The following is an 18,124-nucleotide window of genomic DNA, read 5'->3' as shown; positions in this document are numbered from 1 at the left end:
TTTTGTAATGTAATTAGTTACTTTAAAAAGTTACGTCCCCCAACACTGATTATTACACAACAAATTGTGTTGAGCAAAAGACCAGATTCATTCCATGCAGTTCTGCTAAGGACTCAGACTTTACTTGCCAGCTTCACTGTAACTGTCACCGACGTGTTAGAAGTACTTGAAAACCACCGTGGGCTAACCCAGACACTTCTTAAGATGCTCACGAGGCCAGGGTCGAACTTGGCTCAACTGCAAGGTCAGTACGAGCCTGGAAGAATCTCCTGGAAAGGGCTGAAGGCATTCTTCTGCTCCCCTGATAAGGCAGTGGGAGGTGAACTGGTCGTGGAGCTACAAGGAGGGCTCGGTGAAGGGCAGGAGCCTCTGAGTTGCACGGTCTCAGCTCCTGAATTATTGATTTCAGCTGAGCCATATTCGCCACCAGGACATCAATTTACCTAGAAAGTAACTCAAACTCTTTTATCTTTTATCCCAGCTTTTTATTTTATGCCGGATGTGGGTAGACTAGCATGTTGTTGGGTCTGGGTGTAAATGTTGACCAGACAAATGCAGGATGCTTACATCAGCATTGTTGTGCAGTTAACTCGAGGCATTACTGACTCGGACAACGGATCCTTTAGTCCAGAGGCAAGAGGTCTGAAGTGGTCCAGTGTTGCAACATGACTACACATATCATGACTGACTCAAAGCTAAAAAATATCACATAGCTTCAAAAATGCTTGAAAAATATACATGACATCATGAGAGCAAGTCAAACATGATCCGCTATAGAATTTATTTGAATTAACATTTAGAAAAGACAAAGACAAAAATTTTCTACCTTGATCTCCTCGCTGTTCAATACCATTTGTCCATTCGTCAACAAGCTTCCGTATTCCCTAATTCAAAAATGTATTCAGCTGAGCTTCCACAAATGCACTGCTGTCTTCACATTTTCATCAGAAGTGAATCCTCATTCTATGTGGAGCTGCTTTCAGGGGACCAAACAGGTCTGACGCAGCGAGATCAGGACTATAGGGAGGACGCTTTAACACCTCAAAACAACATTTTTGCAAAGTGTCGACAGTGTGGGCTGAAGTGTGCGGACGTGCATCATCACGCGAGATCACGACGCCCATGGATATCAGTCCTCTGTGTTTAATATGAAGTTCAGCTCTTCATTAAGTGTCTCACCGTAACGAGCACTGGTGCTTGTTGAACTTTTTTCCTGATTGTTGTTCCAATACTTCTGGCCCTCGAGAATATCAGAAAACTGTCAGCATTGATGAATTTTCCAGCTGAGGGTTGGCTCACGTGATTTGATTTGTAAGGGTGGTTGTACAATGTGGGTATTTATTACGAACACTCGGCCAATCTTTACTACATGACGCAGTCAGAAAGCATAGGCATGTGTGTGCACATACACCAGAAGGCATCAAGGTCGTTCCTTCCCTTCTTTCTTGGTTATGAGATGTGAAAGCTCTGTAAAGAAATTTCAAGTGTATTGTCCAGGAGCTTCCAAGAGATCGTGACCCGAAGCACGCCAAGGCGAAAGGGCAGCATTGCACCTGAGAAGTGAAATATGATTATTTCTGAGTTATGTTATAAGCAACCCTAACTTGGTCCAGCTTGTTTGTTTAGTCCGCACAGTGCAGTGGTCACTTCTAGGTGCAGGATATTTGTTAGTTTTTGTTTTTTTTTTTCCTTAAAAAAAAATAAAAAGATCAAAAGAAAGGGGAATGGAACAAAAAACTATGCTGAACAAACCATCAAGTGTGCATCGCATGACACTTGAGCCATCTTTAAATTAGTTTTTGTTAGTATTCACCTTAGTTTCAAACAAAAATTCCTAAAGGTTTAACAAAAAATAAAAAAACAAGCTCTTTATGTTATGCAATAAAACTAGGGCTTGGGTTTAAGGAGGGGGGACAGCAGGAAATACTGCTGCAGCACTCGAGTCTTGTGTCTTCCACTAAACTAGTGGCTTTTCCTCACCATTAATAACCCGAAACACACTCTCACCAGCCACTTTAATGGCTTCTCAAGCAGCATCATCAGTGCAGATGCAGGTCAAGAGCTTCAGTTAATGTCCATGGGGAGGAAAATTGTTCTTCGATGTCCCTTCGATCGTCGGGGCACATCAGATCCAGGAAGCAGTGAGCGGCAGTTATGTTGCGTTGTTTGAGTGGTAACTCAAGTTACCGCTCTTGAGAACAACAGTGGTGAGCGGAAAAGCATTTCCGAGCATGGACCAGAGCAGAAAGGATCGACGTGAGAACAGGAGCAGAACAAATGTCAGCATCGAACATGTTGTCCGGACTGCTAGTATAATGTTTAACCATTTATATAAGGAGGGTCGTGTTCAGAATCGAGGCTGCACACGGTCCGAGTGCTTCATCTCGGTCGACCTTCCAGAATCCGGTGCAGATCCTTAAATGCTGAGCCAACACCGCCTTGCGTTCGTGCCCTACTTTCCTCGCTGATTCAGTGAGAAAGTGATTGCTCGGGACGTTTCATTAAATCCGCATTTGCGTAACGTTTTCTTTCACGACTGGAAGAAACTAACAAGACCTAGGCATGTTTTTTTTTTTTTTCTCTCCAAGAAGCCTTTGCAAAGAGAAAGGCAATAAAAGCTGTCCAGTTAGCATGTAAGAGCAATAACATTGTGGCCTCGGGCTTCAGCTCTCTCTTTCAAACACACGCACACACACACACGCACACAATACTGAAGGATGGAGCGGAGTCCCTGAAGGGTGCGGTGTTAACAGACTGCCTGGTCTGTCAGATTGGCATCGATTTTTCCCACCGCACACTGCTGCGAGGCGAGAGTTTGATTCCTGTTTGGCATTTCTGGCCGAGCCCGGGATCAATGAGAGACTTTCCATATCTAGCTGGCCTTAAGCACTAAAGCTCGGCTTCTAATGCGCGCGCACACACATGCTCACACGCATACACTCTGATGCTTCTACCTTAAACCGGAGACGATGAGGATTCTCTGTTAAAATAATAAAAAAAAGAGATCTAGAGAGAGTGTGTGTAAAGGGAAACGACTGGATAAATGGGTGGGTTTGAACAGGAGGTCTTGACAGCACCTCTGAGAGAGGAGTCTGTGCAACTGTGTGTGTTAGCGTAGTAAATCATACGCTGTATGTCTATATATACATACAGTACCTAAATTCATACATACAGTATATGTGGATTATTATAATAAAGCGAGTGGCCCCGGGCTGAACGTCCTTATCATATATTCAGCAATTTCCATCCTCGGGGATAATTATGGGATGGTTCTGTTTTGTCGAGGGGAAGTGAATTGATTTCTGTAGCCTCCCCCGAGACCCGGGGGGGCCTAAAAACAGCCTCGGCAAGCCGAAATGCCAGCGCTTTGGTTGCGGCTTTCAGTTCAGCTCTCGCAGGACCCCGGGCTCTCGCTCGTCAGCCTTGATCTCTCTCCCTCCCGCATCGAGGTTCGAGGTCCTCTGAAGCTCCCCCGGTCCCTCACTGCTGCTCCTCGAGCCAAAAACAGCCTGCAGAGCCGTGGGTTGGAGAGGGGAACTACGCTACCCATGATCCCCTTGGGCTCAGCAGTAGCAGGTCATCTGAATATCGCCCCTGTTTCTTTTCTCCGCAGAAGCGAACCGACAACCAGGGCAGAATATAACATATATAACTTTATTTATTTATTTAGCTATTCTTATCAAAGTCAAAGCTTGCTCACCATGTCCAGACTCTAAACTTAAATCCCTGAAGTTTAGCTCGAACCTCAATTTATTTATTTTTTAATAGTTATAACTGCGTATAATTGTCTGTTGTAATCTTCCCCTTATAAATTCTTGATGCTCTTTATTAGTGCATTGAGACGTTATTTTTCCGCGGTCCAAAAACTGTGAAAAACACCAACCTCGCCAGAGTCACAGAGCACAGGCGACGACCATCTGTTCTTGGCTTCAGCATGAAGAACTGCATCTAGTCTCTAATCCCTTTCTTAACTTCAATTCTGTGTCTCTGTGTGTGTCTGTGTGTGTGTTTATTCTAGCTGAACGAGATGATCCGTCACCCGGTAGAGGGCCACTTCTGGCAGGTGGACCACATCAAGCCGGTGTACAGTGGAGGAGGACAGTGCCTTCTGGACAACCTGCAGACGCTTTGCACCGTCTGCCATCGCATGGTATATAAAACACCGCGCTAGACAAAGAAAGGGTCTGGTTTTCTTTTGGTACACAAATTATGCTGCAGTCAGGATTTAAAATCTGGTCAGAAACACTACAGTTCCAAGACGTCTTCATGAGATTTAAGACTCGATTATAGAGAAAAAGGACACCGTGTGACGCCTGCTCTCTGCAGTATCCGTCACCGCGTGGCACTACAGAACAGCTGCCTGAGCCGAGAGGAAAGGATCGTGATTCGAAGCCTGGATACGATGCAGGAATGCGTTTTAGTCCTCCGAGTAGTTCCGGGAAAGGCAACGGTGTCAAACTAATCGCTTCTGCATAGGGCACTTCCTATTTTATTTAATTGTAGATGTAACTTCGCTAATGAGTGCTTCAAACTGTTTCCTTATTAGAGCCGTGCGATTTAATCGATCTATTGTTTCCTATTTGGTTCATTCGAGAAGGCATGAGAAGGCATGTGGCTCATATACGGTGGTGTCTTTACCAGCTGAAAACTCATTAGGAGATTATAAAATGTACCATTATGCATCGAAAACAACACAAGCACGGCTCCAGATGGTGAATAAAACGTTCGCCAGCGTGCCTAATCCTTTTATTTTTGTGACTAGTGTTTATCCGTACAGACGCCAGCGGCAACCGTCCCCACAAAATAATAAATAAGTAAATACATAAGTAAGTAAAATAAAAATGATACAAATCAAATGCAAGCAGCGATCTTTAATCCTGTGATAGACCCTGTAATAATCCGCCGCTCCCTGATAACACAGCAGGGTTGTGTTTAGTAACGCGAGTGCTCAAAAACATATGCCGTTTCAATAAACCATTTAACTGTTGGTTCAGGAGCGCTCTCGTCTTTGAACGCTGTGCTATCTCGTGCGCTGGCCTTAGTAAATGTCCTTGGATGCTTATTAGATTTAACATTTAATGCGGAAGTGTTTAATTTATTAATGACTTTAGGTATTTCATTTTTTTTCTTTTTTAATCCCGGCTTTCTCAAACCGCACCAGAGTGTTTCAAGCTTTTAAACGTTTCAAGTGGTCTCGGATCAGGTGCACGGACCTGTGCATCGAGGTTCTGATGGCAGCGCGCACATTTGTTCAACAGAGCGACTGTGCTAGAGTTCATTTTAATCGGATCTAACAACACTCCCTGAACACTCAATGGGTCAGAGTGAATCAGTTCACACGGTCTAAAATCGATGAATTCTGTAAAAATATACCACAGCTTTTGCAGAAAACAGAAACCAATCACATCATCTGCATATTTTATTGTGTAACAAAAACTGCTCAGATCTTCGGCACATTTTATGTTACGTATTTTGTAAGAGGATGGCAATGACTTTTTTTTTTTTCCTAATTTAGTCGTGTCGATTCCTCCCCGTCACTAGGGGGCTCCCACATTAAGGCTACTACTACCACTCAGTCCCGAGGGCCGAAGACTATCATGCGTTTCCTCTGAACCACGTGACACCAAACGACCACCAACTGCTCACTCACTCACGGTGGCGTAAAACACTCTGAGGACAGTGCTATCCGCTCCTTCATAAGCTCACAGATTGAGGTCTGCGTGGGACCACCCACTCCCTCTATATATTTACACTTTGTTCACTCACGCCCGCTTAGAATAATTTTCTTCCCGACCCGACCGTTCCCGCTAAATTTCTATCTGTTTCCAGAATCTCACATTTAAACCGAAAGAAAGGGATAACAAGAAAACAGTAGGTTATACAACAATTTATTTTCTTTTTATTCTTCTTGTCAAGATGCTGTTAATACGGAAATTTGTTCCAGGAAAAAAAATTTAGAAACAATGTACAACATTGTAGCATATTTATTATTTTTATTCAAAATATAAATGTGACATTTTTTGTCAACACGGTAGCTTAGGGACGGTGTAGCTGAAAACAAAAATGACAGGCTTTGCCCGATGTGGGTTTCTTACCGGTAAACTGACCATTTTCTAGTCCAAGCTGAACGTCTTTCAAGGACAGCACATCCACACTTTGCTCTGCCATCCTCGGTACAGCCCGCTCTGATGACCCTTATGCAAATCCTGCGTGCACAGACCTTGCCAATAAAATGCGTGACGCAGTCCATGCGTGCAGCGCAGTCATGAACGCAAGTCATACAGGTGCTCGATAAGATTGAATAAAGCGCAGATATGCTGTTCAGAAAGGACGTCGGGAACGATATATTATTAGACCGCCCGCTCCTGTCCAAATTACACCAGAGTTACCGACCGCTACCACGTTTTGTTTGTAAATGTATTCCCGCGTAGCAAAAAATCTTGTCGGTTCCTACAGATCTCTAATCACTGACGCCCCTGATTGACTGTAGAACCGTGAGAAGTGTCTCCCATCCCATCCCGCTGAGAGAACTCGGCCAATCAGCTCTCTCCAGGCCCTCGGCTGCGAGTGGTTACAACATCACCCGGGCGAGCACTTCACCACTGCGCCACTCAGGGGCCAATAAAAAAAGTTCTTACTTTGTACAAGACCCGACATTTAATTAACACAAGTTATAGAGCATTAGACTGTAAGGAATATAGCCGATTGAAATAAATCAGACAGTAAACATTGGTGCTGTTATATAAATTCAAATCGCATCACAAAGATCACAGAAAAAAGATGTCTATGAGACCCAGATTTATTCCTGATCTAGGGCATGGGAATAGTAACTATTGGGAGGCAATATACGGGAATAATAAGGGGGTGGGGCATACACATCAATTATAGCAGTAGACACTAGTCCAATCAGTGGAATCTGTGAGCTCATGCAAGCGGAAGGGGCGGATAGCGCTTTCCTCCTTGTGCTTCACGGCGAGGTAAAGATGAGCTTGGCTGAAGGGGGGTAAATTCCTGCGGAGATTGCTCCACATGGCTAATGCGTTGATGTTAGAGCGGCGTACAAGGATGCTGGGGATGTTGACCATCTTGTCCATGTCAAAGCAAATATCATGAAGATTCCACTCTGTCCTGTGAGCTGTAGTGTTGGCAGGGAGGCTGAGATTTAGTCAGGCTTTTGCTGCGCTCCTTCTAATCCTGTTCATTATTTCGCAGTATTACGTCTGTCAAGTACGCACGCACGCGAGCCACAGCCGTCAGGCAGGACATTCAATTGCGTTGGAGGAAATGATGCTCGATTGTACCGTATTAAATACGATTTTCCTCCCCTATTAGCACTTATACTGTACAAATGTTCAAAATAAAGCAGAAGGCACATAAAAGAGGATATGTGTACCGTCCGACCACTTTATTAGGAATACCTGTAGACCTGTGTGTCTGTTTATGTAAACATATAATCAAAGAATAAAATTATTTAGGTAGTAATCAAATATGAGAATTACAAGAAATCTCAGCGACCGTAAGGTTACACAAGGTTGAAAAGGTAAAAGGAGGGAACCTATGATTTCAGCGAACTCCCTAACCTCTGGATCTGTAGTCTAGAAGTGACGTCTACCACCAGCATGGGCTTTTTTCCTTTCTGTTAAGCCAAAGGATCTCGGTCTCCTGGAGCCTCGCTATAGAAAATAAGTATTAAGAGTGTTTGTGGTAATTGTCCACAAGTAAATAGTTTTTAAAAAATTTGAATTATTTCTTTAGTATTGTGTTTTCTTGAGCAGTTTATGATCCAAGGTTAGTTTGGGACCCTGTAAAGGCCGCCCGCACCACAGCACTTCAGTGACATTTCATGACAAAAAAAAACAACAACAATTAAACACGCCAGCTGACTCTCTGCAGTAACGCGGAACAATTATATCCTGTTTCCTGTGAAAAATATTGCGGATCCATTATTCACGGGAGGGAAAGGAAAAAATACTTATCATGCGTAAAATTAGCGTCTTGCAACTGAATACTGTTTCTTCTCTTTGCAAAAAAGAAAAATAAAAAAGAGGGGGGAAAAACTGGCTGGACAGCATCGGACATCAAGTACCACTTTCTTTAAAAAGAAAATAAATAGATAATAAATGATTCATTTTGATAAGAAGCTAAGATATTTGTTGGGGTTTAGCTGAGACAAATGTAATAACGTAGAGACAATTTGAAATATATGTGACACACACACACACACACGTCTCTCCTTTATAGAGTCAAGTGTAAAAGAAAGCTCCACTCTGGATGCCACTGAATCATTAACAAGTGATCTTGGGTGGCATTGAAATCTTAGTGCAGTGAACAAATGAGCTCTTTCTTTAAAACTTCTTTAATTACTATGGTTAACAGTTTCCTTCATTACCCACAATTCCATTTGATTATCTAGGATAAAGCCCTGAACAGAAACAGTGCATGTAGTGTATATGTACATGTCTGTCTGTCTCTCTGCTAAATATATTCATATGAAGAACTTAAATTTTGTTAAATTTTATCTTACGACTTGTTTACGCTAAGCCGTACTTTTTTTGTCGTCAGTCAAATACAACTCCCTGTTCGGTAATCGGAGAATGAATAACAGATGAGAAATCGACAAAGTAGATCGGATAAAGATGAAGTTTTGTCTTAAAACGTCTCCAGCGCGTTAAAATCCACTTAAACCACTTTAAGGCTGTTATTTTAAGAAAAATGAAAATATGAACTAATCCAGGTATAAATATTCAGTATAGCTTTTCTAATTAATATCTATATTTACATTGAGCAAGTAGTTTATTAGTATCTTATTTATTTATAAAGTGATTATTAAATCCGGTACATAACTGTTAATAACATCGTTTTTACTCAACATTTTGATTTCACTTTAGGGTGCCGGTTAAACTTCAGGCAAATACGTAAGGACTGGCAGAGTTTTGTTAAATTCTGTCCAGCCGTCAATTTAAGACGCGCCCACAGTTTGACGCACGAGCAGGACGCTTGAGCTTGCGGTTTCTAATCTGGCACAAAACTACTCATAACTTTATTTCAACTCAACATTTGGATTTGATTTATGGTGCAGGTTTAACTTCAGGCAAATACAGAAGGACTGGGCAAAGTTTCATTCAGATCTGTCAAGTCAGTTTTGCGTGATGCTGAGACAAAATCTGTCTGGACAGACATACAGACATGCAGACAAACAGAAACTTGGTCTTAGACAGGGTTCTGGTCCTCCAGTGTATGAAACGTAAAGTTACCGCTGAGTTCTGACCAATGTACAGACAAAACATTTTGTTTATTTATGTAAATTCTTCACTGAGATTTCTCCTCTTCCTCCTAGGAAACGTCATTATACCAAACAAATCACAAATATTTTAATATAAATAATATAACTTCTCGTGTTCTAGCACATTATATTTCCCTGGTTCACACATTTAAGTCAACTTTCCATGTTTGAGAAAACTCCAGGTCAGAAGACAGGTTTTTTTTTGTGTGTGTGCAGGGACGAATTCGTTCCTTGTCCAAAACGTCATCTTATATTTAGAGATGCCTCAATATCCTGCAACCTCTAGTGTTTTTTATATATATTTATATAAAGCGATATACGACTCTTGATTTGGTGCCTGTGTATGACGCAAACATCCAGGTTGGAAGGAAGGGAGCGCTGACGGAAACTCGCCTTAATTTATAGCAGCTCTGATGTAAGAGTCTTGTCACGGACGGAACGTTAAATATATTTATCACACACATGACCACAGGAACAAATACGGATTTTGAGTTTGAGACACCTACGTATTTCTCTCTCCTAGGCTTTTTACATAACAGCCTGTCTATCTGTCTGTCTGTCTTGCCAGCTTCAGTACGTCTATAATTCGGCGCCTCTTATATTAATGTTTGGTGTGGAAGTGTTATACAATAGGCAGAATATGCAGCTTCCTGTAACCGTGAGATGAAACGATGGTATTTTAATGATGTCATTTGTGCGGTGTTGCAGAGAACATCACAGCAGGCCAAAGAACGGAGTCAGATGAAGAAAGGTGAAGCGGCGTCTAGACTGTCCTCAGACATCAGCAGATTCTTTGTGAAGAAATAAGACCAAGACAACAACCGCCGCCGCCACTGTGTTTAAGTCATTAGTATACGTATGTGTGATAAAAGCTGAGATTGTAGAAGAGATGTAATGACTTTGATATGTTTAAGAATGCGATGTATGCATCATGCCTACACACAAACAAACAATATGGCTGTTTTAATTTCATTGATTAAACACACATTCAGACTTTTCACACAATTCTTTATTGTATTGTTAAAATTCTCAACATTTTGGGGTTTTTTTTGCTTTCTTTTTTCTTACCATTTAAGACAGAATTCTACAGCTGCACGCTGGATCTAAGGAAAATGTGGGTACTAGAAAAGTGTAAGAATGGAAAAGAAAGACGGTGCGAGAGATTTTAAAAAGCGCTTCCTTGCACAGTGACCGCCGAGCTCTCCGCGGAGCACTGCTGAGGCGGTTCTGCTGCATGATAACGCTTGTGTTTCTAGCAGAGAGGAAAGAGCAGGGTGTCCAAGCGTTCTTGTTTGCTGCTATTTTTAACCTGGGTGCAGGCATTTTAGAGCACAAAAAAGCACCCTGCTGCATGACTCTCGACAATGTTTTTCCCTCCCCGCTCACTTTCAGACGTGGTGGTGCTGGTAGTGGCGGCAGCAGAAGAAGAAACGTTTCTTCTCTGAATAACACGTGCGTTTATAAAAAAAAATAAAATAAAAAAAAAGGGCGCAATTCACCGGTGCAGCAGGAACGTGATTAAAAAAGACGCACAAGTTTTTCAATTTCAGCCCCGGACCACTGGCTGGTGATATTTATACACTATATGTGCATTTCCTTTTATTAAAAAAAGCCCTACTGCGAAAACCGGTGCCTTATTCGAATCCATCACAGCCCCTTATGTAATCTCTGCGAACGCCGTGGGACCTGCACGGCTCGTCGCCATGGCAACCTGCCCCTGTGATGGGCACCTATGTGGATATGGAAGCTCTTACAACTGCATTTCTGTTCGTAGACCCCGAGTCAGGGACTCGAAATCCAGCTCGACGTCTCCTGCCGCAGTGGGTCGCACCGGCTCGATCGGAGCGGTGGAATTTTTTTAAGGAGGACATTAAATCCAGTTTTAGTGTTTTATTTTGTTTCTTGTTTTTTTTTTTATTATTATTAGGGAACTGTTTCGAATGCTTTCAGATCTTGTTAAACAGTGGCTGGTTGCAGCGACTATTTTAAGCCCAATAAAGGAACATTGAGTTTTATAGTTAAGCCTGTTTTAGATTTGAAATGAGGTTTATACAAAGTGCTGCAGTATTTAAGTTTGTGTGCTACAATTTTTGTACTGATTTCTCGATTCTGAAGGCATTGATGATTTCTCTGTGACAGCAACACTCACAGTAGGCGTAAGTAGACTACTGTACATTAGTACAGTGGGACCTTGGATTACATGCATAATTTTTTTGTGACTTTCTTTTGCTTTACACGCGCGCACACGTATGTTATAAGAAACAATACACACGAGCTGTACACACGCGCTTATAAACACAAAATAAAATATGTTTTACACACAAACACAAAAGTGCTATAGTAAACGCGTGCATGGATGTTGATTATACCGGTAAGAGACGAGCACTAAGACCCAGCAGGGGAGACGATTACAATTCCGCAGTGCAAGAGAGAGAAAAAACATTTGCTCAGTTGTGATCACGTGATGCTCGGCGTCAAAACAAGTAGCACATGCGTAGTACATGATTGCTCGTTTTTCAAGACAAAATTTATTACAAATCTTTGCTCGTCTTGCGGAACACTCGCGAACCCCGTTACTCGCAATCCGAGGTTTCACTGTATAGCTGTTACATTGACGTTGTTGTATTTACGATACACAACTTGAATGCACTACAAAGGAAGGCTGATTCCATGACACAGAGCAATTTTTTTTTAATCACCCTTTACGCCTACTAAATTAACTGGCCTTTTGCGATCCAATCGCTGTCGTCGTCCCCCAGTACTTTCCTGGCACTTTGAGTTCATCATGTTACAAGAGATAAGACTGTGATTTATTACCTGGAGCGGTCAGCTTCTCCGAGACTGCTCTGTTCACCTCTGTGTCATTACTGTAAAGGTCAGAGAAATGGATGGATCTTTTCAAGCTTCATATTTCTTACTGGCACCCCCACCCCCATACTCATATCAAAGTTGAGAGAAGAACAGAAAGGGGGCATGGAGACATAAAAAAAAAAAAAAAAAAAAGACAGAAATCGCTATGACGTGATGAGAGAGATCTCGTCTTGGATTCATCGTTGTCCTTCTTTTCCTTTTCTTTCATTATATCCTGAATCATTGATAAATTGAATATAATGGTTTATATCAAAGGTGTGATAATTTGGTGGAACCAGTCGGTAATTTCCTGTTTCTCTTTCTCTTCGTCTCACTTCGTGATCCTTATTCATACCTAAATTGATTTAGGTGCTCATCTGTGCCTGGGAACGTGTCAACCCATCAAGTGCAGAAATGGCACACCGGGACACAAACATGTTCTGTCAAGTTGTTAAACCGTAAGAGTTTTAATTGTTTCATTGTTACACAAACTATACAACACAAAATATCATGTTTTGTTTTTGTTTCTTTGATGATCCGGCGGTCAGGGCGCCGTGTCCGACCCCTTCATGTAATAAAGTCCTGCGTCGCTGGAGTTGACGGACTGCGGACGCTCGGTGAGTAATGAACATGTCAAAGCACGACCTGCTGATGTACCCTCTGTCCCCAACACCTGCACATCTTATTACACAAGGAGGCCCACAACGGCTTTAATAACGCGGAGACGGAGCAATGTTGAGCGTCAGATTAATACAGGCGCACCTCCACGGAGCGCAGACGAATGCAGCGTTAACTGTAGGCAGCCATTATGTTTGGCAACTTCGACAGGAGACGAGAAGGAAACAGAAACACGAGCGGAGGTAATAAAGGAACGGACCGAACGCCGCGCCGAGATGGAACTTTTTCTCGTCGAGTCAAGGTTACACAACAAACAGCTCTTTTTCTCCTTTTTTTTTTTTTTTTTTTTTGCACACAAGCACAAAGGTACTCGCTGCTTTTATTCATGTCCTTGAATGTGATCCGGTCAGGATCCTCGAGTCGAATAGTGTTCTGGCTTCCTTTTATTTATCTTTCAGGCACTAAGCTCGACCCTGAAATGGAATTTTTCTGTAAAGTAAAAATAATGCATTTTTTTAAGGATTTTTAAAAAATAATAATTTTATATAGTGTGTGTATATATGCAGGTTGAGTTGAGAACACTCACTGGGCACTTTAATAGTAACACCCCTATGCACTTACCCCGTCAAGCAGCTGCTAAATGATACAGGTCAAGAGCTTTAGTTAATGTTTACAACAAACAAGAACGGAGCGAAATGTTCTCTTAGTAACTTTTACAGCACCAAAGCACGATTGTTTTTTGTTGTTGTTTTTTTAGTACTAGATAACAATGAGAACAACATACACTTGAACAATTAGGATGTTAGCAGCAGATCCTTGGGTCGGACTCCATGGATCGGACTTTTCCATTTGTCCTGAACGTTCCCTGAATGCGTGATCGGATTGAGATCTGGGGAATTTGGAGGCCTAATCGCCAACCTTGAACTCTTTGCTTCTTGAGCTCTGTGTGCAGCAGGCTGTGGTATGCTGGATGTTCAGGTGCATTTCTACTGTGGCCAACATCCACTGTTATCTTTGGCGATTTATGCTGCATTGGCTTTTCTGTGGGACCGGAGAGGACGGCTGGCCTTTGGTCCTCGTGGGCATGGATAAACCTTGGGTGCCGATAAACCTGTTATCAGTTTGCTGGTGTATAGGTGATCATCATGTTATTCACTTTACCTGTCAGTGATCATCATGTTATATCATCATGTAGTGAAGTTGGTAGTTGAATAATAGTGAGGAAGATAACATGGTTTTGCAATTCATCTCAGAAGACCAATCTTTTATGATTAAACTAAAGTTTAATTAAAGAACTTATTTTTTTACATAACTATAGCTTACAATATTGTCACTGAAATGGTACACCCATGGGTAAATCTTTTGCAACCTTTTATGTGCATCTATGAATGTAAATGATGCCCCAAAGGATTCTCAAAGGTTCACAACTGAACCCTAAGGACCAGACATGTAGTGGTAATTAACCTTCAGAGTAAAACTTTAAAGTTGGACTACCTGCACCGTTCCGAGTGAAAAATACACACTAAAGGTTACACAGCAGTGGTACAGCCAGTTTCAAGGCAAGATGCTGCTTAGTACCCTTTTAATAAAACTCAGGTGAAGCTAGCTGATTTCTTCCTAGAATTTGCTTGAATGTTCCTTCCACTGCCATGCCTGCTAATACACATCCCAGGCTGTCCACGTTAAGAGCCGTCCACTGGATAATTACTGCAGTTATTAATATGGTTCGGCTGCTACGAGTTCTGTATCCCTAACTGATGCAGTGATTAGCTTCACATTCCATAAAAAAAACATGTCAGAAGACATATATGGTGGTCATGGCAAAGATGTTACTCAGTTTTAGAAGGGTCACATTGGTGTCCTGCATAACGCAAAAGAAACAATTAAGAAGATTACTGAAACTACAAAAATTTAGTTAAGAATTGTAAAACCTGGAAGGATAGTGGTGCAACATCATCTTCGAGCAAGAAATTTGCTCAAAAAAACATCCCGGATTAATGTGATAGGAGATCATTTAAAGGTTTAGTGCAATTTAAAAAGAAGCACATGAGCACTCGCAGCAATGGGGAAGTTAGAGCATTTTTGCACACAATGCGCAGAGAACCCAAGGGATTGGGACTTAACAGCTGTGTGGCCTTAATAAGACCACTTATCAGTGAGACTAATTGGAAAAAAGCCATCAGTTTGCTAGGGATTATAAAGAAAGGACTTTATGGAGCACTGAAAAGAGGTTATATGGCTTGCATCAGGGTTACAAGTGTCATCATGCCTAGCCCCTATTATACAAGCCTGTTGGGGCAGTGTTATGATATGGGGTTGCTTTTGTTGCTCAGGTCTAGGCTCAGCAACATTATGTGCCCAAAAATGAGGTAAGCTGACTACCTGAATTTACTGAATAACCAGGTTTTCTCTATCAATGGGGAATTTTTCAAGATGATGATGCCAGGATTCATCAGGCTCAAATTGTGAAAAAGTGTTTAAGGGAGCATGGGACATCATTTTCACACATGGATTGGTTGCCACAGAGTCCAGCCCTTAATCCCATTGAGAATCATTAGGATGTGCTGGAGAAGGCTTTACACAGCTGTCCGACTCTTCCATCATCAATACAACAAATTGGGGAGAAATGTGACTGAATGGAAATAAATGTGGTGACATTGAATAGGGTTGTCGAAACATTGTAACGAACACAAAAGGCAGGGCCATGAAATATGCATTATATATTTTGGCCAGGCAGTGTACATATATGCAAGCCACTGGGATTATATTATTTGTACCCCAGCAGAGGAAGAAGAGCTCCTATTGATAGGCAAGTAGACACACCACATTATCCTGGTTAGTTGGATGTTGCACAGAGCCTGGAGAATCTCCTCTGCTGGAAGGTAAAAAAAATAAAATAAAAAAAAAAGCCAGATTATAGTGCTGAGATCATGTTTGCCATGTTTTGTGGTCAGTTACAAAAATATTAGGGTGGTAAAACACCTCAATCATTACAGACCACATTCCTAAGCATGCTTCAACTCCTGGACAAATTACCGAGTCAGACCGAGTGATGCTGAGGCCCACCGCTAGACAAAGCGTTCACAGAAGTGAAAAGGTTAATCTCAAAAAGCCACCCGCAGTTCTTAACACCGATGTTGGCAGCTAAGGCCTGGGGGTTGTAAATCATCAGGAACACAATGGTTCGCCGAAACCATTAGCCTTTTGTTCGAGCGCTGAGTGATGCTGAGAAGCTTTACGGTCCAAAGCCTTGTATGTTAAAATGAATGCATAGCAACCACACGCTCATCAGAGCACTCTCTGCAGGTTGGAGCAAAACAAAGTCAGGTTATTACAAGCCACCATGTACATATTGCCATTTACAAAGAATCCGCCGCTGTGGACACTGTGTCGCAATTGTTATTCTGTCTAGCATGCAGAATAAAAATTCCAGAAGGAATTAATAAAGTGTCTTGAATGTTTCTAGAAGGTCTAAGGGGCCTATACAGTATACAGCACTCATTTTCTAATATCAGATATTTACAATGTCACTGCATTTATTTTTAACTACAGAGAGATGGTATGTTTCTTCTCACTCACTCATCGTACATACCGCTTTATCCTGGAGCCTGTCCCAGGAGTCATGAGGCGGGGTACACCCTGAATGGGGTATCAAGCCATCGCAGGGCACACACACTCACACGCTCATACACACACTATGGGCAGTTTGGGAACACCAATTAACTGAATCTGCATGCCTATGGACTGTATGAGGAAACCAGAGTACCCAGAGGAAACTCCACAGGGAGAACTCCATGTGGCATCATCTTCTCCTGTTTCTTACTGATTCATGTGCTAAGTTAGACGTTCTTGTTTATTTCTTTTTAATGATTCATAAGTCACTGTGTGGCTTAACAAACAAAAATCATTCCACTGAAACTGCTCAGGGACTGGACTGAAAATGAGAGACAAAAAAGTCCTTCAGGAAGCCTAGAGAACTATTCCTCGAGACTACATTAAAATACAAGAAGGTCTGACTCTGGGGGCAAAATATGAAGCAACGGGGGCTGGATCGAGACCTATGCACAGTACTGTACATCCAGATCTGGATGCATAGGCATTTATAAATGACAGCAAAAGCTCAGTTTGACCACTTTTCACTCATCTCTGTGCAAGATTCTTTTACTTTGATATGTCAAATTGAATTACAGTGAAAACTTAACGCAACAAAATGAGACATGCCAAGCTACACGATCGCCTTCTGAAAGCCTGGATGAGTGAGCACTGCCAAACTTTTTTTTTTTTCTTTAATACTTGGTGAACCTCAGACCAGCTCATCCCAAACAAAGTTGCAAAAACAATGATGCAAAAGCAAAGCAACGTTTACTATAAAGCAGGCAGTCTTGCCCATCACTTCAAGAGACTCCAACTTGATGAAGACGACAAGCACGCTGATTGTGTTATCATCAGGATGATGATGCGTGCTCAATCATCTTGTCAGTTGAATGAGGAAATAACCCTAGGCACATTTTTTCTCTTATTGTGCAAAATACTGAATAGTACTGCAACAAAGACAAAAAGGAGATAGTAAGTGATCAACGGAAGCGTAAGAGGCATTGTCTAAGTAACTTTAAACAGGGAAGGAACTGAAAGATGTAGCACGTTTTATTTTCCTTTCTACTCTGCCTCTGCGGGTTGTATTCTGAGTTTAACGCTAAAGCTCAGTGAAAAGTTAGAGCTGTAATCTCCTTTTATGCCCCCTTAAGCCTTTTTCCTCCATAGGTGATGGGGGTTCCACAAAGAACCTTTCAAGTTTCAGATTGGATTGAATTCCATTTTGTTGGCAAAGCTCGTAAAAGTTGACACAGCAGTTGTCGGATACATTTCTTACAGTATCCCAGTAGAACACACAACTTAGCTTTAACACGTTCAAGACCCTACCAGAGTGTGTGTGTGGTTTTTTTTTTTTAGAAGCCACCTTTATTTTGTTACATATGCATTACTGCACAGTGAAATAATTTTCTTTGCTTATGGCAGCATGTTCAGAAACAGGGGTCTGAGCACAGGGTCGGACATGGTATGGTGCCCCTGGAGCAGACAGGGTTAAGGGCCTTGCTCAAGGGCACAACAAAAGCTTGATGGAGATGTGGCTTACGCTGCTGACCTTCTTATCAGTAACTTGCCATTAATTTGCTGAGCTACCACTGCCCAAATGGTCAACACTAAACTTTTGGACTGATAGTTGGTAGATACCCAACTATACTCATTACCTTAAGAACATCATCCTTACAGTGAAGCATGGTGGTGGTAGCAAAATTCTTGGACAGTTGGTTGCTTTTCTATCTTTCTCTATGGACTTTGTCCATAATGCTGTTTTCTTGGTATTTGGGATCT

General features: G+C 41.9%; 1 protein-coding gene across 1 annotated transcript in view; it reads left to right on the top strand.

Moving 5' to 3' along the window:
- Positions 1-10,715, top strand: part of zranb3 (zinc finger, RAN-binding domain containing 3) — an 82,083-nt gene extending 71,368 nt beyond the window's left edge. The window contains exons 19-20 of the mRNA XM_053491450.1: positions 4,019-4,150; positions 9,992-10,715. Of these exons, the coding sequence (XP_053347425.1) occupies positions 4,019-4,150; positions 9,992-10,090 (231 nt within the window). The 3' untranslated portion in view covers positions 10,091-10,715. The remainder of the gene's footprint in view (positions 1-4,018; positions 4,151-9,991) is intronic.
- Positions 10,716-18,124: the final 7,409 nt, after the last annotated feature.

The sequence above is a fragment of the Clarias gariepinus genome, chromosome 3 (assembly GCF_024256425.1).
Source record: "Clarias gariepinus isolate MV-2021 ecotype Netherlands chromosome 3, CGAR_prim_01v2, whole genome shotgun sequence".
Taxonomy (NCBI): domain Eukaryota; kingdom Metazoa; phylum Chordata; class Actinopteri; order Siluriformes; family Clariidae; genus Clarias; species Clarias gariepinus.
Note: the sequence above shows the minus strand (reverse complement) of the source record. Positions and strands in the feature narration are given on the sequence as shown.